At 38.7% G+C, this 22,613-nt stretch overlaps 2 protein-coding genes across 3 annotated transcripts; both read left to right on the top strand.

Moving 5' to 3' along the window:
- The first annotated feature begins 1,854 nt into the window (after positions 1 to 1,854).
- On the top strand, positions 1,855 to 3,774 carry LOC103709683 (NAC domain-containing protein 92-like). Of its 2 annotated transcripts, none has more exons than XM_008795143.4 (3): positions 1,855 to 2,269; positions 2,390 to 2,688; positions 2,852 to 3,774. In XM_008795143.4, the coding sequence occupies exons 1-3, from the start codon at positions 2,074 to 2,076 to the stop codon at positions 3,485 to 3,487; spliced, it is 1,131 nt and encodes a 376-aa protein (XP_008793365.1). In that variant the 5' UTR covers positions 1,855 to 2,073; the 3' UTR covers positions 3,488 to 3,774. The 2 variants fall into 2 exon arrangements, with proteins under 2 accessions (XP_008793365.1, XP_008793366.1); XM_008795144.4 differs by having other exon boundaries at positions 1,857 to 2,269; positions 2,408 to 2,688.
- Positions 3,775 to 20,309: 16,535 nt separating this feature from the next.
- LOC103709665 (thioredoxin-like 1-2, chloroplastic) lies at positions 20,310 to 22,365 on the top strand. Its single transcript, XM_008795125.3, has 4 exons — positions 20,310 to 20,695; positions 21,007 to 21,183; positions 21,353 to 21,517; positions 21,920 to 22,365. Exons 1-4 carry the CDS (start codon positions 20,462 to 20,464, stop codon positions 22,148 to 22,150), a joined length of 807 nt encoding a protein of 268 aa, XP_008793347.1. The 5' UTR covers positions 20,310 to 20,461; the 3' UTR covers positions 22,151 to 22,365.
- Positions 22,366 to 22,613: the final 248 nt, after the last annotated feature.

Below are 22,613 nucleotides of genomic sequence, written 5' to 3'. Positions count from 1 at the left end.
CCGGGGGACGCGTAATCATACGTCAGGATGAGAAGCTTTCCCTTTGGGGGTCGGTGGATTTAGTCAACGCTGGGAGTTAGTTAGGTCACTTGCCCTCTTCTAGGCCTAGCCCTAGCTTTCCCAACCTCGCCAAGTGGGCCTACCATAGCTCTTGCGGAAATTTGTCGCCAGTTCCCCGTTTTAGCCTTTTGGGCACCGAGGAAGGATTTCGCCGGAAAATATCGGATTTTAACGGCGACAAAACAAAACGGACACGTCGAAATGCGGGAGCGAACGCAGGGGTCGACGCGTAGCGGAATCCGGGCCGGGCCGCCGCTACCGGTTTTCGGGCGGAATCCGGTGGGGAAGAGCTCTCCCGTTACAACAGAGTGTTGGGGGCCCACGGAATGGGCCTTTTTTTTTTCGTTGCGAACGCGTGGCGGTTTTTAGCTTCAATGAGGGCGTACGCGTTGAGCTGTCCCCGCTATTCAGCGGCTCGGCTAATCTTCTTTTTCTTCTTCGTTTTTTTTTGGCCTTTTTCAAATTAAAAATGATTGAAAAGTATTAAGCTTGTCTATAACATGAGATTAATATGATGAGAATTTTCGTGCTTGATAATGTTACTTTCAATTTGATTGGAAATATTGATAATTATTTAGGAAGTTGATAAACGATGGTAACTATACCCGATATGGTTATTTGGCTAGGGGTTGACCTTTTAAAAAAGAGAAAAAAATTGAAATTATTATAACTGGAATGGGGAAGCAGAGGATTCCTGAGAAGCAACCTTGCTGTGTTAGAGATTAGGCATTTTGACTCCCTTAAAAAAGAAAAAAAGGAATTACGCATATTGACTAAATAATGAAGACCATATCTAGTAATTTGTGTAAATATTTCAAGGTTCGAGCTGCAATCTTGGACTGTAAGATTGGGAATAATAGTTGATTTTTCAAGAATTAATTTATCAAATTCTTCAAAGCGCTATAAATGAGAACCTTTGATAATTTCATGCGTGCGTTTGATTCTTCATATTACCGCTTGACCTTGTCAAGGCTCCTTAACATGCATGGAGGATGAACAAAAGCATAAAGAAAATTAATGTGTCATTTGACCTCGCCAAAGTTCCTTACGCATAACAGGATGAAATGAAAGGACAACGATAATTTTGTGTAGAAAAAGAAGAGAATTTGCAATATATTGCGCGTTTCTTTATTAGATATAGTATATTTTTAGGTCATTTACTCATTATTTTCAAAATTTTAATTAAAGTCATATGCGAGCCAGTTGTTAGCTGAGCTAAGCCAAACCATGAGCATTCACATCTATGGGCCACCTTTTTTCTGGCATATGTCATGGAAAGGGAAGAGGCGTTAATGGAGGAGAGAATAATTCCACACCCTTAACAAAGACTTGTTATTAGCATATTTTAACTGCCACGGATTAGGTTCATCTGCATGTATTATGTACCAGTGAATCTTTCCATCTTATCTCCAACGCCGGCCCTTCTTACCCCACTATTTAAACATAGTAAATTTTGAATTCATTACCGCCTTCACGAGATCCCAGCCAGAAACATTGGTCCACACCATGGAAAACACCTTTCCAGAAACTTACACTTATCAACGTTGCAGTAGACAGCTCGAAACTACACCAGGGGAACTGAACCAAATAAAGAGAATAGAGATGAAAAGATTGGAGAGGGAGCAGGACAATCTTAGCATATCATAATGCTGAAAAGAATGACATTAGCAATAAAAACAATAAGAGTAGCAATAAAGAAATAGACCCCTCTACAGTGAACCTTCTCCGAGAAGTGCCTTCAGCGGCACGGATCTTAGGCCTTGAGGAATCCCTCTATTTAAGTGGGTCTCCCTCCTCTGTTCTCTTCTTTCTTAAATCCCCACCTCGAAATCACAGCACCCCTTGCTGTTCCTCTATTCACCCCTTTTCTCGTCCTTTCCTTCAGTTTCCATTTTCTTGGGTCTCCAACCCTGTCTATTTCTTTCGTTGTTGGGATTGGTGAGTACTCATTGCTTTTCTCCTCCAAAATTATATTTTTCTCTCTCTCTCTCGTTTTCTTTTAGAGGTGCAACCATGGCGGATGCCCCGGTCCTCGACAAGGGGGAGGAGGAGGGGGACAGTGTCGACTTGCCTCCAGGCTTTAGATTCCACCCCACAGATGAAGAGATCATCACTTACTACCTCTCTCCAAAGGCTCTTAACGGCAGCTTCCGTGCAACAGCGATGGGGGAGGTGGATCTGAACAAGTGCGAGCCATGGGATCTTCCAAGTAAGCCTCTTCTTTTCTTCTAGACCTTCTCTTTTCTTGCTCCACGTTATGAATTTCTGTTTGTTTTGTTTCTTGTTTTGGTTCTTAGTTTCTAGGTTTTTTTTTTTTTTTTGGTCTTAGTATTGTTCTCGTGTGAAGGCAAGTCCAAGATGGAGGAGAAGGAGCGGTACTACTTCTGCCGGAGGGACAGGAAGTACCCAACTGGCACGAGGACCAACAGGGCCACAGAAGCTGGCTATTGGAAGGCAACCGGCAAGGACAAAGAGATCTATAGGGGGAGAGGTATCCTGGTTGGCATGAAGAAGACCCTTGTGTTTTATACGGGGAGAGCTCCCAGGGGAGAGAAGACAAACTGGGTCATGCATGAATACAGGCTTGAAGGCAAAGCCCCTAACTCCATTATCCCTGCAACAGCCAAGGTCCTTTCTGTTCTCTCTTCGTTTTGTCTTTTTTGACAAGAAGTTTCTTTCTATTGTCTTTATGTGATAACTAAAATCATAAGGTCTTTTCCTTTCTTTTCCAATTTTTGGCCCACATCTATATTAGTTTGTGTGAGGAATCTGGATTATTCTATGATTGCAGGATGACTGGGTTGTGTGTAGGGTCTTCCATAAGAACATCGGAATCAAGAAAAGCCCGGTGCCGGGACTCGAGAGGATAAGCTCTTTTGGAGAAGATTTCCTGGACTCTTCCACGTTGCCTCCTCTAATGGATCCCTCTTACTACAGTTCAAATATCTGGCCAACTCAAAGCTACATCAACGAGGGCGAGGGCTTTGAATTCAAGGGGATTCCTTCTAGCTCTGCATCCATGCCTTCCTATTACTCCTCCATGCTGGGCGTGGAGAACCGGCGAGATGTCAGTCTTCAAGCAAGCTCCGGAAATCAACCTGAGAATTCAGTGTTCTACCCCCAAGTCCCTCCTCAGCGCCCGCACTTCTCTCTCCCGGAAGCGGCCAGTTTGGGCTACTTGCACCACGATGATGCAATGCTTCGAGCTTTGGCTGCCACCAACGCTGCATCATCTGCCATCAGGAGGCCTTGCAAGGTGGAGCAGTACTCGAACCAGTCGATGATTAGCCCATCGCAGGAAACGTGGCCGGGCGCCGGTCGGAACACCACCGAGATTTCCTCCATGGTGTCAAAGCGTTATGATGATCTCGACGAACCTTGCTCGGCTGCATCAGTGATGGACTTTGACAGCATGTGGAAATACTGAAAAATTTGAGATTGATTCATGTGTTAGCTCCAGAATCTGTTAGGCTCTTGTTTCTCTCCAAGGCCACTCATGTCTTATTAATTGCAGAAGAGAAGGCCTTGTGTTTTATATACTGTCAATGTATATAGACTTCTGATCGCCTAGCATATATGCAGATTAAAAACTTCTAGAGAGGAATGAGATGAAGGTGTGAACACTCATGTAAATTTATTCTTTGGTTGAGTTAGGACCCATAATTTGTGCTATCTTATTTGATTAATTATTGGAATCGTTCTTGTATTGAAAAATTCTTGGTTCTGCTAGATGTTTTTCTTTAAAAAAAAATTTATTGGATCTATTGCTACAGTTTTATTATTATTATTATTATGTAGTTCTCTTCGGTTTTGGGTTTATTAAGATGTTCTTCCATGGTATTCCATATTATGGAGTCCTAATTATGATCGTCATCTTGGTGCAGTTGGTCTCTGTCTTAAATAAATTTATCTAGTACTTGCACTCCATTATTTCTTCTCCCCAAACGTTTCCAAAGTCTAAAATACGGGTCCTTTCAAGCTTCAAGGCCCCCCAACTCCCAAGTCCACAAGCCCTTTTCAAACCTATTGCACTTTCATCACCCTATCTTTCTGTAGAAACCTCGTCAACTTCCCTTCTTTTCAAGTGGGTGGAGTCTTTCAAATAGAACGACATCATCACCAACCAAATAGAAGGACATGGTTTGTTAGCCAAAAAATAAAAATAAAAAAAAAAAGGAAAAAAGAAAGAGGAGAGGAAGAGTTCAGTTAAAGGTGGGAAGAAGGGAGAGGCAAGTGGAGAGGGTTCTATTCATGTGATTTGCTTCGCCTAATAGCTTACTTTCCATTCAAAGCAAAGCGTTTCCGTTCATTTCAAACTTGGGGTGAGGAGAATAACCGCCGGTTCCGCCATCGCCCATCTTTCATGCATCAAAACACGGCGAAGCGAGGGAGAGAAGGGAATATTCCTCCCTGCCCACAATGGAATATTCCCTTCCATCCCGTAAGGCACGTGCTATTTCCGACCTCACCTCGGCTCGGCTCCAGTTGTGACTAGCTAGCTGCAGTCCTTTTAATATAAGATGATATATTTCGAGCTTCTATTGGACTCAAACCTTATTTGTGATAGAAACTCAGGTGTGGCATAGTTATAAGAAATTCCAAGCAAACAATTGGAATTATTTGGAAAAAAAACCTTAATTTGATTACCAGGTGAATTATTCTTAAGAAAGATTCTTAATTATTATCTAATTATGATACATAGCTTTTTTTCCCATTAGAGGATGCTAGCACTAATATGGTCACTATATAGTCATGGGTCTGGCTCACTTTTAAGTAGACCATATAAAGGTTACAACCAGGTGCTAATGGAAAGGATTACAGGGCTTTGAGGATGTGACCACCCACCACCCAAAACTCGCGTTGAGGGATAAGAGTGTGTCACTGAGCTTTCATGGATTAATTAAATATGGTCGAAATGATTTGTTGATAAGCAAAACCAATTAGTTTCTACTGCAAAAAGCAATCTCCATACACCATGTTCATGACTACACATACACATTGTGTTTGTAGAATGTGCTCACCTTGTATGGACGTGCGTCTTCATGTCTTCTATGTCAAATGTGTATTTGTCTACAAGTCAAGATAGAGTTAACATCTTGTCGTACCTAGTTATGACATCAATTATGAGATGTTGATGTGCATCCTAAACAGGTAGATTCTTATTTCATAAGCATCTTTCTTTAGACTATGTCTTGGTAGAAAGGGAATAGCCTTGGCTGCAAAGACAATTAGATTTCTCTTTATATACTTTTGAATGGTTTCAGTTGCTATGCCTAATCTCCACCCAATTTGATTCAATTTATGCCAGAAAGGGTAAGAAATGAATAAGGAGGCCCATAGACCGGATGATGTGAGCTAACTAATAAGGTTTTGAATAATTTACTTTTTCTTTTTTTTTTGATACAAAATTATTTGCTTTTTTTCCTGCTCGTCGCTATTGTATGTATATCCATTGATTATCCATTTATGTCGATTGCAAGAATTTATTTTACAAATTATTTGAGATATCATGGTTTGTACATGGAATTTTTTCCTCGTACAATCTTCCCATCCATGAATCAAATTGCAAGGTGGAACTTGGCAATCTACACTGCAAAAGAGCAGTGCTTAAAGGTTGCATGATGCATGAACAAATCATGCAAGCTACAACTGTGCCTTCTTGTATCCGTTGCAACTTAAACAGCATGGGAAGACCTCGCAACTCGTTTCAAAGATTGATATATGGCCAACGTTTTTTCCCCCATTTTTCTGGAATCATGAGCCCAAGCCAAGCCAAGCCGGTCTAAACGCGTAGGTTTTCGGGCCAACAAACCTTAGCTTCCGTTACGCCCGGAGGACTCATCTCACGTCATCCCACCTCCAACGAGAGGAGCGTCCTCGTCTTCACCGCCCCGTCACCATCTCGTTGTACGCGTGGACAGTGACTCGTTGGGACCCACCTCCTTCCACCAATTGGCTAATTTAAGCTTTCGGTTCAGGGGTGCTCCCCAAGATATGGGTTGGAGCGAAAGGAATAGGGGAAAAAAACGAACAAAGACTCAGAAAGATTAGTGGGAGATGGAGCCCCCTCCCGGCCTGTACCTTGACATAGAATTGGCAAGGTGATGATGACATGATGTGGATGGAACGGGGCCAGGAGATGGATACTATCCATTTTCCATAAGATGAGGATAAAAATCCCATCACATGCTTCACTTCTATGAGACATATGACCACCTAGTTATTCAACTACATGATTATTTTTATCAATACTTTGGGCTTGGTGACGTGTCTCCTCCTCATGTTGATACAGAGGGGCCTTCCATCCTTTACGTTAAGGTGGCCACTTGGATAGAAAAGACATGAGGATTAGCTTAAAGTATATATGGCTTCATGTGATGCGTCGCTAGCTATATGATATGATATATATCATCTCCTCCTTTTCTCCCCTGCCAAGTTGATGAGGTTTGGTAATTGGAGGTTTCTAAACCTACCCTCTCTTCTTCATTTTTTTACGGGATGTGTTTGTGTCACTGTGAAGGCGCTCGGGAACCTAAGCTTGGATCTTTACGGCGTACTGTCTTTGAAAATTAATAACTTTTGACGAGTTTGATTGGCGTTTGTTCTCTAGTCATGTCATAGACCTGTGGAGGCTACAGTTGAGGCATGGTACTGAAAACAACTGATGAGTAACGATAAGCGAATCCAAGGTCGCTGAGGAGCCCATTGAGGCACACGGTCTTGGGAAAACTCCTCGATCGTCCATCCTTAGACTACTCTGTGAATTCCTTTTCATGACTTAGAATATCAATTTGTTTGCAGACACAGTGAGATTTAGGATCTCTCGGTGCTCTACAGTAAAAACTGCACACTGCAGATAATATGTGCTTCTACAATGAAATGCATAGAAAAATACAAGCCGTGGTGTCCCTCATAACAATCGGTCCAACGCGGTTGGCCAAGCTAAGAAGCATCTTTTCTAAAAGAATATTAGCCACACCCTTGCGGGGACCGAGAAAAAAGCCTAACGGGGGCTTGCATGGTGTATGGAGTGTTCAACATGGCTCGACGTGACCCTTCTAGTTCGTTATACAGCGTTGTTGAAGTATTTTTCAGAAACATTTTGGTTATAGCGGTTGATTTTATTCTCATAGTATAAGAACATTTAATTGAACTATGTTGATAGTATAAAAGCCTTTGAGCTCATGTATTAAATTTCATTTGTTTTAAGCGGGTAATTAAGGTAAATGAAGTGGAACTAGCAGATGATAGTCTTTGTTTCCCACAAAGATTGGGAAGAAGAGAGCAAAGAAGAGGCACAGAAGTCCTATATATGATTCATATGGATGACATACTCGAAAGGATCCTTCTGCCTAGGTTTATTGCAGCCGAGTTCAACAGATATTCTCAAGCATATGATGGTGAAGAGTGATGCAATGGATGTAAGAGAATTATTTTTACAATAAATAATCCCCATTCACTATTGTTGTTCGGGAGCTCGAGCCAGTCTGGTTTAGCTGCAGTAAAGCTATCCACTAGGAAATAGGAAGTTTATGCACAGTTTTTAAGGCCATTGCAGACTTAACGTCTTCCAACCATATTGCGGGAAGGCAAGGCTATCTTTTGCTTGCAGTTTTGGATTCCTTTTCTTTTTTTTTGGTGTGTGGGTGTGTGTGTACCTAGATATTTTTGTTATATGTTTGTGGTTGGCATTATCTTCGTTGGACATCCATTCTATTGAGCATAATCTACTATTAGGGCATCACTTTTTCTTGGTTTGAAGAAATATAAGGAATGCTTGGCTGGTTGGATGTCTTCATAAAGACTACATGGATGGCAAATTGGTAACCTATTGAAATTTGTATATGCGTACATCTAGAAGATAGCCTTAACAAATTAGCTTCAAGGACCAACCAACACCTACAGCTTATCTAGAACTACTTCAACTATGAATATCTTAGTGCCTCCCTTTCATCTTTGGATGAAGATATAGCAACTGGTCCCAAAGTATTAGTTAGTGAAAATGGTGCCATGCATTCAGACCATCATAATTAGAAATGTTATGAAGACGGAGTTGCGAAATAACATGATGCTCCCTGCTATAACCAGGCCATATGCATCACACGTCTTTCTCTGTGCTGCGAAGAACTTATTCAGAGACATAGTAGTTTGACAACTTCGATGCATCTTCTCATGTGAGATCTCTTAAAACCAACATGTGTCATATGAACAATACACTAACAGTAATTGCAACTAGCTACATGTGAAATAGCAGGTCTTTGTAGTGAGGATTGCAATGAAACCAAAGCTTGCAAACTAAGATGATCCCGAAAAGCATTTAGATATATATATCCCCAGCAACCTCTGGCATAAGAAATTAATTTCAGATAGAGTTGATGATGTTTCTTGTTGAGGTGTTTAGGCCAACTCCTGGGCTTTAGGCTAGGGTCATGTTTCAATATTTAGGTTATTTATATTTGGTAGATGTTAGAGAGAAATTTGATTGAATCAAAGTCTTCTCACTTAAATTAGTAGATGGATGGGCTAATTGAATATATACACACACACACACACTACCAAGATTCTTTCTTTATCCCATCTAAGATTGTAACTACTCTTTCAACAATATCTTGATGCAGCTACTTAATTATAGTTATTATGATTTATAACGATTAAAACAAACTTTCGAAACTTTTGGCTTTTTTTTTTTTGGTCAAAACGACATTTCATTTTATATAACTCTAATACAATATGCCATATTAAGTGAAATACATGCTAGGTTTGTCAAAATAATTTCTCCGAAATGCCGGACAACATAAGAGGTGAACTAATTCGTTGCTTTGTTCGTCTTCCGATATCTATGAGCTATCTTCACGATAGATGGTTCACAATTATTTTGACGGCGCAGGCTGAGAAAGATCGCAACATATAACTTGCTAGAATAAGCCACATATATGCATGTTGATAAGTTGCTGCATCAAATGCACCATATTTTTACCGACGCATTTTACTTTTTTTTTCACATCGCACCACTGACGTCATGCCAGGTAGCCATGCGCCTGCACCACCTGAGCCTGACCAACTCCTCTTTTTTTTTTCGCTTTTTGGGTGATTGAGCAACTCCCATTAAGGAGACCGATGGGAACGGTTTTCCGTCCACCTGAGTATGCTTGCCGTGCCGAGAACGTTGAAGGCTTAGGGCCTGGCTGCCATCTTTTTATTTCCTATTTTTATTCTTTAAAATAAACTCGTAAAATCAAAATAAAATATATTTTTTATTTTTTTAAAAAATAATTTTTACTCCGACATCTCCATCTCATTGCCATTATTGTCTTTGATGTTGCCATCCCTACCACCATCATTGCATCATCGCCGCCGTTTCCACCATCAACTCTATTATTGCATATCATTTTCTTCACAACCTCTACCATTACTTATTATGCTACCACTATCATCGCTATAACTGATGTCATTGCTAGCCATACAACCTCCAGCATATATGGCTCTACTAGTCTGCTTTCATTATGATTGATGTCACCACGATATTGTTGATCAATCACCAATGTCATCAAGGCCACCAACTTGGACGACTACATCATTAGCATCCCTTTGTTCCTGCATCACTACCACCATGATCACCTTCACTACTTCACTACTTCCAGTCTTCTGTCATCACTTTCTTTTTTTATTTTATGCAATTTCGCATTCCCTCAAATTCAAATGAAAGAAAGGCACATCAGAAAGACAAGAGGGTATGGGCAGGCAGCAGGTGAGGTTGGTTCTGAGGAAGGGAAGTGAGAACAAGAAGCCAAGCCCCTCGAAGAAGCCTCTCGTGATCAAATAGAGGCAGATTCTCTTTTCTTCGCCATCCCGAGTGTATTTCATGCACTGGTGGATTCAACTCGCATTTCACATGAGAGGGAGGGGGAGTCCGCTTGAGTAGTCTTTTGCTTTAGATCTTTCACCATACAAAGAAGGGAGGAGGGAGTATGGAACACTTTCGGTTCAGCATCAGGAAAAGAAAGTGGGGTCTAAGAAGCTAAACTGGCTTGAAAACGACGCACTCTTGTATCCTCGCTGGAAAGCGAGTGGCGATACCTACAGAACACACCAAGGTAGCTCAAGTAGTCCCCACCAAGGAATTGTTCTGGGGGCAGCGGGCTTTGCCCCAGCTACCGCTATCCTTGGGAAACCCAAAGAGCTACCGAAGGAAAGGAATTCAGAAGCCGAGAGCAGCAAAGATGGCGGTTGAGAGGTAGCGAAGAGGACAGATAGGCTAAAGATACTAAATGAGTTGGCGTATTTGAGTCTTTCCTTTCTGTCAGGCTCGTCTTACCTTTTTCTCCTTCTCAAATTGCTTTCTAAGTACCGCGAGAAAGCCTTGGAGCGAAAGAGGCGCTTCTTGGACGGAGAGGATGGTGAAAGGGAAAGACCGAAGTTGAGCAGCTGTGCATTCGGTATCAGATACAACAGCACAAATCCTCGCCGTACAGGCCTCAGACCAATGGAGCAGTGGAGGCAGCAAATCAAAAAATCTCGATCAAGCACGGCGGACGATCTGCTTGGTGCAACTACTTTATGATGAATAAGTCCACCACATCCTCAAACGTTCGGATTGCATGAATGGGGAGAGATAAGAACCATCGTGCGGCGAATGGCTTTAATTTCTTTCATATCGCATTCAACGGGTTTATCTTTGTCTATTTTGATTTGAGTCGAATTCATAACTGTTTGAATTGTGTAATCTCCAATTATTGACATTGGTAACCGACCCAAAGCAATTTTCTTATAATTCAATTCGTGACGATCAGAAGTATAAAGTTAAAAAAGATACCGAACGGCCCCTAGTTTTGAGCGTGCGCTCTCTCATACTATGAATCAGGGTTTACCATTTTTGGCGAATTCCGACAGCGTCGTTTTAAGAGAGCTCCGTGGAGATAGATTTCCGACAGCTATCTCATCTTTCATATATCTAGGGTAGATATAAACTTGCTTTGCATTCCCCTTCGATATTTGCTTTTTATAATTTTCAAGTCCCTGTCCATAGGGTTCAAAGGAAGCATGCGAAAGCTAGGTCCATTTGAACCCCTTGAGCGTTTTATAGCTTATATCAATGTGTTGAATCCCTACATTGGAGAAAATTAGGTTTTAGAATCATCATAAACTTGGTCCCTGGATCATGAAGTTCACTTAGCCTTACTTTCTCATTAAGAAGATGTCTTACACCCTTGGGAGTTTGATAGGTTATATCAACATTTTGCATTCCTACTTTGTAGCCTGAAGAGGCATTTAAACATCGCCAACTTGGTCCCTAGGTAACGAAGTTCACTCAATCTTGTTTTCCCTAGCTTTAAGATGGGCTAAACCAGTACAAGTTTGATAGGTGGTGTTGTGGGGGGGGGGGAGGGGGCCTTGAATTTAGTCCCACATCGGCTAGTAGCGGAAAGGTTCCGTGCCTTAAATGGGGGGTGGAAATCCTTTCCTCTCGAGGGCCCTTTTGTGGGACAAAATCGTGAGGAGGGCTCCGGGTACGCTCGATCCCCAAAGCGGACAATACCTCGGGAGGAACGCGGTCCTCTTTCTCTGCTAGCTTAATGTGGGTTATGCTGTTGTGTGAGGCTCCGGCCAAAGGCCGTCCCCGCAACAGATGGCGCGCCAGGTAGGGGGCGCCTCCTCTCTCCATTGACTACCCTCCAGGACTGTGGGGGCCCGTTGGGGTAAAACCTGGCCGGAACCTTCCTGCTGGGGGGCTATGTTGTGGGGGGGGAGGGGGCCTTGAATTTAGTCCCACATCGGCTAGTAGCGGAAAGGTTCCGTGCCTTAAATGAGGGGTGGAAATCCTTTCCTCTCGAGGGCCCTTTTGTGGGACAAAACCGTGAGGAGGGCTCCAGGTACGCTCGACCCCCAAAGCGGACAATACCTCGGGAGGAACGCGGTCCTCTTTCTCTGCTAGCTTAATGTGGGCTATGCTGTTGTGTGAGGCTCCGGCCAAAGGCCGTCCCCGCAACAGGTGGATATGAATGCTTGGCGTTCCTACTTTGCAGCCTCAAATTGGGCTTAAAATATTGCCTTTTAAACATTACCAACTTGGTCCCTGCGTTATTGAGTTCACTCAACGTTATTTTTATGTTTAACGTGTGTCGAAGCCTTGGGGTTGATGATGTCAATACGTTGCATTCCTATTTTGCATCCTAAAATTTGGCTTGTAAATATCATCAACTTGGTCCCTAGGTCTTGAAGTTCACTCAACCTTACTATCTTTCTTTGGAAGTTCGATAGACTCTACATCAATGCATTGCATTCCCATTTTGTAGCCTAGAATAAGGCTTTTAAACATCATCAATCTGGCCCTTGGGTCATGAGGTTCGCTCAACCTTATCCCAATTTAAGAAGATTTTTCTTGAAGCTAAGAGTTAGGACCGACAACGGATCATATCTATGCCTATATCCATATTTTTCCATAGATATAAATAAAGGTATTGATATTAAATAGATACCAAAATTAGTATATATATATTTGTTCTAAATAGATAGGAGTATAAACTGGGTATCGCGTATGTCCATATTTGTTTTAAAGAGATAATGACACAAATCGGATAAATTAAATCCACACCTTTTAATCAGAATATGAATATAAGTCAGAAATTAATCACAATTCAGATATTGAGCAAAGTTTAATAATAAAAACTAATATAAGAGACATTAATAATAAAGGATATGAGCGGAATCCACTATCTAGATCAGCATTACATGTGATATGTAGGCAATTAACCAGGTGAGTGCCTAAGGTATAGATTTTAAACCGGCATGAAATCCACTCAAAGAAAGGTCCAGATCACCGACCCAACTGGATTTATATCAAAAATATTAAAATTTAAATTATTTGAAATAAACAATATAATACAAAATATTAATTTTTCTATATTAAATACATCATTACTCTTTAATTGTAGCAAAAATAAAAAATAATCATTAATAATCTATTTTTAGAAAGCTTGAAAGAAAATTATGAATAAATTTTGGAATATGTAGTAGTTATTGATATTTTTAAATATTTTAAATAATAGTATTTTGAAAATATCATGCATAATAAAATGAAAATTTTATTTTTCATCAAAGAGACTAGGATTTATTTTTCATAACAAACTAATTGTTAAAATATAAAATATCACAGGATATATCAAATGGCTCTATTTAATAAAGTGAATAAGTTTTGAATTAAAAAAAACCATCATTGTAAATCAAGATCAAGTCCTTTCCTAGTGATTGAGTAGTACTCGTTCATGTAAAAGGTCATGGTTTATCAAGCTTGTATTTAGCTGCGCAAACTGGTACAAACTACAGACCTTAAATTGTGCTTCTGCTAGAATTTTTTGAAGATACACTCAAGCCATCGGTATCTTCCTATCTTTATGTGCCTTGTTGAAGAGTTTATATTTTGTGGATCATATTGTGAACCTGAACTATTTCTATGATATTGGATCCAATTAATACATTTGATCCCCACTCCCCAAGGCCCCAAATCTATTTTTAGCTCAGATCCAACCAAAAACTTAGATCTCACATCAAGGTCATGGCTGAAATGAGCAGGGCACGTGTGATCCAACCAAAACCCTGCAATCCAATTGAGACATTCAGAAAGAAATGCTTGGAAAGTGATGGTGAAATAGGCCAAGCTAGTGGCTGATAGGACTTAGTTTGGTCCTGTTTATAAAGTCCCGATGCTTTTCTTTGGTTCTAATTAAGTACCTAATTTCTCAACCTCTTTAATCCAATGGAGAAAGGCTGGGGAAGCAGTGATGAATTAGTCACCCACTAGATACAGCAGAGTGGTCTTCTCTAGCTTTGTGATGAAGTAAGGAACAGCTTGTATAGGTTTGGTTTAGAATAGACAGGAAAAATTAGATGTATGAAGAACAGTTCTATTACTTGGGAATCATGCTAGCTAGACCTGCAACCCTTGGACATCAATTGGCCAGAGTTGCTGGGTCTATAAGATATAAAATAACTGCATTTGTGTGGATTCTACAAGTGGAACACAGGGGATGGAAGAGTTTTCATAGGTAAATATAATCTAGAAGATCCATATTTATCTTATTGATGAAAATAAAATTATTCGATAATCTATTATTTAGTTATCGATATCTCAAGTTCGAAAGAATCGAAATTAGGCAAACGAAGTCTAGCTCTAGCTCAGCTCATTCATCGGGGAGCTGGATTTGACCTGAATATAAGCTGCATGCAAGATGCTCCTAAATACTTCAAGGAAACAGTCCACAGATAAATCATTCAAACCAATCACAACACATGCAGACTCCAAGGCCACAGTTCACTGAATAATTAACCTTGACAACCCCATGCAATTGCCACCTTATAGTTTATGTTCCACTGGATGAATCCAAAAACATGAGTCCAAGAACGGAGCACTGTCGAGCTTAGGATCGATGCCAATCGGACGTTGCGATCGAATTCATTGTAGATATCGCTCATCATCGATGCCTGATAAATTGATCAGCCCATGAAGATCTGCTCAACATGGAAGTGCCAATGCCAATTGTGTTAGTTTTCAAACTAAAACAAGCTCTTCGAATCTTCTTAGGTCACGTTGCATTTTGATAGCTCTTTATATTTCTTAACCTATGTATCTTAACATGTCTTTTTTCCACCTGGTTAATTATCCGAGTTGAATCTTGGAAAAAAGAACTATCAGAGCATAATTCGGTTGGCTTACCTGCTCATAAGACATGCATTCAGAGGACAGGTCTCAGCGAGGCTCGGCCTCAACCCATGGCTCGATCAATCAGCCCCAGCCTGGACTACGGAATGGATCTGTTGGCCTGGTTCGTTTTCATATTAACAGCATTTCTCATACATAAAGTGCAAGCCATTCGATCCCCCTTCATTGATTTTATAGGGAATATTAAGTCAACAAACATGCACTGTATTATTTTTTTAAAAAAAAAGTTCAATCAAAAAATAAATTATGTTCCATCAAACAAAAAAAAAAGTTTTTTTTTTTTTTTTGTACGGATATCTTTCTAAGTATCGAATTTTGCATGAACACTCTCCTAAAATTAATATTTGCATGTATATCCTGTAAAACACTTATTTTGCTATCGTATCATTTTTTATTTTTATTTTTGCATATGTGCCCACTCCATCCAATGCTGTTAAAAAATTAACGATTTTAAATTAAAATAACTAAACTATCCTTAATAGGTAAATGTGCAAAAAGAAACATTTATAAGATAATCACGATAGAGAACAAAAAAGTAATTTTAAAATTTTATTTTATTTTTAATTAAAATAAATATGATTTTTTATTAACGATATTAGAAGAACCGTTATATTAAAGGTATTTGTGCAAAAACAATACTTTATGAGGATACAAAAATAAATATAAATTTAAGAGGGTATTCATGAAAATTTAAATTTTTAGAAGAGTATTTATGTAAAAAAATTGGAAAAAATTTATGCTGCCGTATAACATGTGTTTACAAATTATAAACATCGCATTTTTATGCTATCATGGGCCCGAAGGAGATGAGTTATCGGGCTACAATACTGGTACGGTCGGCCCAATTTTACATTCAAAGCTTGTAGAATTAGAGAATGAATTTGCCTTGCCCACTGTATCTGTTTGTAATGCGCCCCATGAAGGCCTCGCCAGAAATTGCGACGCAAGGCGAGGACTATATTTGGATGGGGAATAAATTTGGAAAAAAAATGAGAGTCATTCCAATAAGCTTGAAGGAAAATAAGATTATTCCGTGAAAGTTTTTCTGTGATGATATTTTTTGGTTGGAAGAATAAATTGAGGAAGAAGTGTTTTCTTTTTTCTGGTTTATTTTTTGTGCGATAAAACTGCCCTTGAGAAATTTTTGGAATATGGTTTATACACAGTTTTCTATATAAAATTTATTTAGAAATAGCTATGTGTGTGTGTGTGTGTGTGTGTGAGAGAGAGAGAGAGAGAGAGAAAGAAAATGAGAGTGCACGTGAGAGAGAGAAAGAGAGGGCACGTGCATGTGTGTGTGTGTGTGTATATATATATATATATATGTATGTATATAGATATTGAACTATAATTATATTATAATATCTTTCGTATGTATTTTTCAATTCCACTACCGCAAAGTGACAGAGCCCCTGCATTAGGGTTTTTTTTTCCGTTCCGGATAGAATTGATCTACAAAAAATTGGTAGCCATACAGGAGAGCTGCACTGTAGATGCATCACTAAAAACTGGGTAACTACATTCACTTGTGAATAAAAGAAACATTGTAACGAAACTTACCGATTTAAAAGGAGATTATGCTCTTACAGTAGGGTGACTAGGGTAATCCGCTTCAACATGACTCAATCTCCATTGCACTTACGACAAGCACAAACAAAGTGAAAAGAAACCAATTATTTATGCGCGCATGTTAGATCAACCCAAAACTGAACTGAGCTAATTGCCTTTCTCTGGCCGTGACTAGGCCACAAATTCGTACATTTGTCTAATATAAAGACATAAATTGATCAGCATAATAAAACAATTAGTTTTGATGTACCTTAACAAAAGATAATGTAAGTTGCTTTACTCAAATTAATTAAAATTATTTTGTTAATACATCAAGCATTTGAAAGTGCCGCGCCAACATTACATTTAAGCGTAATGATTTTATCAAGTAATTCAGGATGGTGAATAAAATATTTTTTGAATATTCGATTAATTCAGAAATAATAGGTGTATCATTCATGCATTGCCTAACTATATATCCTGCAATTAAGTTCAAAAATTGTACAACGTGTACAAGTGTCACGCCAACATTACATTTAAGCGTAATGAATTAAGTTTCTGAATAGCATGACATAGCCGTGCTACCAAGGAGTACAACTTATGATAACATGAAGCCAACATTATATTTAGCTTTCAAATCCATCTCAAATTTAATAGAATAAATCTAATTTTATTATTCATTAAATGCAACCAATACTAGTTCAAAGCGTCTAAATTTAAACCAAAGCTATTCAGAAAATTATTAACAACAATGTCATAATCACTGAAGAATTAAAGTTATGCTCTGCTATATAGATCGTCAAGCTTGTTAGTGCTTGGTGAACTCCAAGCCTAGACCGTCCTTCATTGCTATTGTCCTTATTCGTCTGGAGAGAAAAAAAAAATAAAGGTATATGAGCGACACAGCTCAGTAAGTAAACATTTCACTACCTTACTAGATCAAGCATAAATTTTTCTTACCAATCCATCATTTAAGAAAAATAATAGATTTTCCAAAATAAGCATTTCATAATATAGTATATAAAACAAATCATAAAGCAAACCATGCGTATATTAATCATTCATATTTCACAAACATAGTACTAAGTTTATATTATAAATAAATTCATAAATCGTTTCTCATATCATATAATCCTATTATGGATCAAAACATGACTCATAGATATTCGTACTACGATCACCATAACCTATGACAGGGCTATCTTCGTAATCGACAAGATATCATAGTTCATATTCATTACCAATTTTAACCCATTGGCAGATGGTCGTTTTTGTTGGATGCTAACCTTAGAGTGTCGATTGACCTCTATTTCTAGAGGCAGTCATAGCAATCTCAAAGCCTTTACAAAACTTATATTTTTTTCTTAAAACATAAATATCAATAGATAAAAAAAATACTAAATGATATAATTAGATTCATATTTCATAACAAAGCTATATTCATCAAAGCATTTATGAAACTATTTCTCATAATAAAGCATGATTTTTATAACATATATGCTAATCTATAATTTTTAAAAAAGCATGATATTTCCATAAATAAATTTTATATACGGAAAACATGATTATCTGAAAAATAATAAGAAATGTAAGAACTGCTTACAAGTTCAAAAACTAGTAAGGAGTATAAAATTTACTTACAAGTTTAAAAACTAGTAAAAAGTATAAAGCTTACTTACCTCTTTCACCTGAGACCGTCAACCTTCACTAGGCAATTCAGTTAACCCTATAAAAATATTAAAAGCAAAATCAATTTTTGTTTAACGGTTTTAATCAAATTAAAATAGTAAGAAATAGGGACAATTGTTCGACGATTCTGAATGGCTTAGGTCCAAGCAATTTGATTAATAAATCATAGGGCATGGACTCGATCAGGGCCAAGGTCGTTTAACATAGTTTATCATTAGTGGGTTTTCTGTATAATTGATAAGGCCAAGTGATCAGTCTAGTAGGCGATCCGGGCATAGGACAATTTAAGGCCTCTTTTCAGGTGTCAATTCGGATTTGTTGGTCCGGTCGACAGGACCTGATTTTGGATTTCTTAGATCTTCTAGAGAGAGAAAAAAGAGAGAAAGTAGATAGAGGAAACGAGAGAGAGAAAGAGAGGGGTGGTTTCTCTCCCTCCTCTTCTTCTTCTTTTCTTCTTCCTTATTTTCTTTTTTTTTTCTTAGCAAGATGGAAGAGAAAGGGGGTGGTTGGTGGCTGTGACTGCAACGGTCCGACAAGGTGGCGGTGGCAGGCAACAGAGGGCAATTGGCGGCAACGGCTGGTCGACCAAGTCGGTGGACGAAGACCGAAACAGGGGTGCCTTGTTTCAGTGTGACTCCGACGATTGCCGGCTGAAAACTATGGGGACCAAAGCCCAAAACACAAAGGAAGAAAGAGGAGAGGATAGAGAGCTCGTATCTCAGTCCGGCGAAGTTCTCCGACGACCTTTTTCGGTAGAAAATAATAATAAAAAAAATCTTGTAAAAAAAGCATGAAATCGAGAGCAAAATAATCCTTTCTTGATAGATCTCAAAGGGGAAGGATGGAGAAACTTAAATAGGCAAGGATCCCAGCTTTCAGCGTTCGATTGGGCTTGGGATTTATCTTTTTTTGATTGTGATTGCGGCCGAAAATGGAGAGGAAGGAGACTTCCAACTGAGTCCTTCTCTCCTATTTTTTATCATGTGCGGCACACGTGCAATTGCTGGGCTAACCTCTTCGGGCCGGCCTAAGCCCAATAAGAGTACGGGCCGGTCAATGGACCGGACCCTCACAACAAGCTGGAATTGTTTTGGTGTCGTAGTTGCTTTGAAGCCAGACCTGGGCACAATTTTAAGTCAGCTTCCGAATTCAAATTAAAAAAAAAAAAGAAAATGTCACAATGATTGATGGAATGCCTGGCCCTGGGGCCAACGACATGGTAGATTGATCCACTTCAGGGGTTATTCGGAATATGAGGCCACACCCGATAGGATACATGAATTACTATATTTTTTATTAAATAAATATTTATAGAAGGAGCAAGCTTCATCTTCCTCGTTGAAAATGAACTGATAACATCTGAAACTTATTTATTTTTTTATTATTTTATTTTACTATATTATGATTCCATTAAAAGCCATCATTAATCATGTACCCATAACAAGCTATCATTAATTATACCCTTTCCATTAAAAACTCTGCCTACGTGAGGTATTCTAATTAAAAAGGAAATCCGGTAACATTCCCTCTCTCATTACAATAATATAATAGAGATAAATAATTTTACATAAGTAAAAAGCGCCAGCCAGGCCTTATATATATTGAAACGTTCCGTTAGTAAAAAAAATAAGTTACCATCCAAGACCAACATCGCCAAAACATTTTTTTATTTTTGTGCTAATTTTTCTTTATACTCTTTCTCATAAAAAAATAATTTTGGGGTTGAATTGCTAAATATAGATAAGACAATAAATTTTATGCTGCTTCTTACTTAACTATATGTTACTTGCAACTCTGATATGTAAGATGATGAGGTTAATAATTGAGAATTTTTCGCATTTCTCCAACACAATAAAGTATAAATGATTCATCTCTGCTCCTAGAATAGATAAATAAATATAATTTGTTGAAATTTTTTAGTGTCTCTGTAAATAATCTCTCCTCTCCTTTTTTTTACGTGTCCGGTATCCCGTGATTATTGGATTTAACAAAACACACAATCCCAAACTCCTTATCCATAAATAAATCCAAATTATATCCTATCCGCTCCCCTTAATCTAATAGCCGTCAACCGTATCTTATCCCGATTGCTGACGTAACAGTGATTGCACTTTTCTCCCACGCGACGACACACCGACCGGAGCGTGGCACCGACTCTAGTAGCCCACGTTTCATCCCCATCCACCGTTCAATTAGAAAACCGCGTCCCCCCGACGGCCAGGCTTCAAGATAAGACGTAGATAAACGGAACGGAGAAGCGTGAAACGCGTTTTAACTTTTTATCCTTTTTTGGGAAACGGAACGGGGTTGTTTTCGTCGCCTTTATTCCTTGCCCTTCGCTCCCGCTCAGTTTCTTCTGGATCCCAATCCCTCGTCTCCCAAATCAATCTCTCTTCGCTTCTCGATTTCTTTGATCTGTTTCGGAAAAAGCTTCGATCTTGGGAATTGATGACGGCGGTTTTGAGTAAGTGCGGTGTAATCTCGCCGTTTGGGCACCGTTCAGTGGCCCCTTCTTGGGAGAAGAGGAGCCCTTCTTTTGTTGGGTTTCCTCTCTCTTCCTCCTGGACGATCGAGTCTCTGATGCCTTCTTCTCGGAATAGCTGTTTCCATGGGAGGAGATTGATTTCTGGGGCTTGGAGGGGGAAGGCCGTGAAGGGGAAGTTTAGTTCTTCCCCCGTACAGGTATCTAGAAGCTTCAAAATCCGATCTTTTATGTTGTTTTTCTGTTTATTAATTTGTTAAAAAAAGATTTATATATTTTTAATGGATTTTCCAGATTTATTTAAAAAAACTGCAATTTTACGTGATTTTTGGATCATCAGGGAAGTAGGTTTTTCTTTCAAAAAAAAAATCTCTTTAATTTTTTTAGGTTTCTTATACAAGTTTTCATGAGTTACTTCCTTATTTGTTCATGACTTCAACCAGGAAGAAATTTTGTGATTTCGGAAGATCTTTTCAGGGGTTTTCTACTGATATTTTTGTGGGAACTACAGATGAGCCTCTGCTTCGGAAAGGCTTTGAAATGGTGGGAGAAGAAGCTCCAGCCCAACATGAAGGAGATCGAATCAGCCCAGGATCTCGTGGACTCTTTTTTGAACGCAGGAGACAAGCTTGTCATAGTAGATTTCTTCTCCCCTGGTTGTGGAGGCTGCAAAGCCCTCCATGCAAAGGTATGCCTTTTTTTTTTCACATATCCTTTTGAATCAAAAAAAAAAAAAAAAACTAAAAAACAAATCCTGTTCTCTGTTTTAATATAACTTTTCATGGCTTATCTCCTTCATTGCCATGATCTTAAAGTTGAGATATCTTAGAATTTGTTTTCTTTCATTTTATGTGCAGATTTGCCAGTTTGCAGATCTGAGCCCAGATGTTCTCTTCCTCCAAGTAAACTATGAAAAGCACAAATCCATGTGTTATAGCTTAAATGTCCACGTTCTTCCCTTCTTTAGGTTTTACAGGGGAGCACACGGTCGTCTTTGTAGCTTCAGCTGCACCAATGCAACTGTAAGTTTCCACTCTTTTATTAATTTTTTTTTGTTCCTCTTGTTTCCCTGTAATGGTGATCAGGAGGCCCAGGCCTGTTAATTTTTGTTCTTTTATGTTTCTTTAAAAATTGAGTTACATCCTTAATAACTAGTCATTTGACTTTTAAATCGTTATTGTAGGCTGAAGCTATTTAATTTTCCATGTAATCTTTTGTTTGTTTCTATTAGGAAAGCCTATAGAAAATATGGGAAGAGGGTTTGATGGTTCATATGGTTTATGTTTTGGTATCTTTTAGTGTTCCTGATGAAGTCATTTGATTCTTTTCTTCTTTTGTTTCACTTTAAATCCTTCTATGTTTAGAGTTGCTCAGATGAGTTTGGTGATTGGTTTTTTGATTATTCTCTTCCCCATATATTGCAGATTAAGAAATTTAAAGATGCATTGGCCAAACACACCACTGAGAGATGCAGCCTGGGCCCAACAAAGGGGCTGGAGGAATCAGAGCTCATGGCTTTGGCTGCAAACAAGGATCTCTCTTTCAATTTCATAAGAAAGCCAGTTCCTGTTCTCGGCGCAATACTTCCGGTGTCTTCAACTCCGAGAGTCATCCAAGATTCTGAGGACAAGGCTCTGGTCGCAGCTGGGGGATGAGGTGATAATTTTTGAAACCTTATCTCCCTGTTTCTCCCTTCTTCCTTTCTTTTGTACAGTTCCCTTCTTGGTTGCCGTCTATAGTTGTACTCCTGGGTTTCTTCTCGCTAGAATATTTTTTTTTTTCTGGAGAGTGGACGTCTGGATATATGACACTTGTAAAAATAGTTTTTATATATTTAGTTGATTATGGTAGAGTGATATATTGCAAAATAGCTTATATTTGAACATTTTTTTTATAAAAAAATTATATAAAATATTTATTATGTTCTTAATAAAGAAAAAAATCTTACTTTATTCTGTCTCAAAGTTAAGGATATCTTGATTTTCAACTTATGAGAAAGTCTTTCTCATATCTCATATGGATCTTTTTTCATGAAATGCAGAAATTTTATAATTTTTTTTGTAAAATGTAGAAATTTTATTTCTATGTAAAAGCTATTTTTCTATTTTTGTTTTTTGA

Source organism: Phoenix dactylifera, chromosome 13 (genome assembly GCF_009389715.1).
Source record: "Phoenix dactylifera cultivar Barhee BC4 chromosome 13, palm_55x_up_171113_PBpolish2nd_filt_p, whole genome shotgun sequence".
Lineage (NCBI taxonomy): Eukaryota > Viridiplantae > Streptophyta > Magnoliopsida > Arecales > Arecaceae > Phoenix > Phoenix dactylifera.
This window is presented reverse-complemented; position numbering and strand designations above follow the sequence as displayed.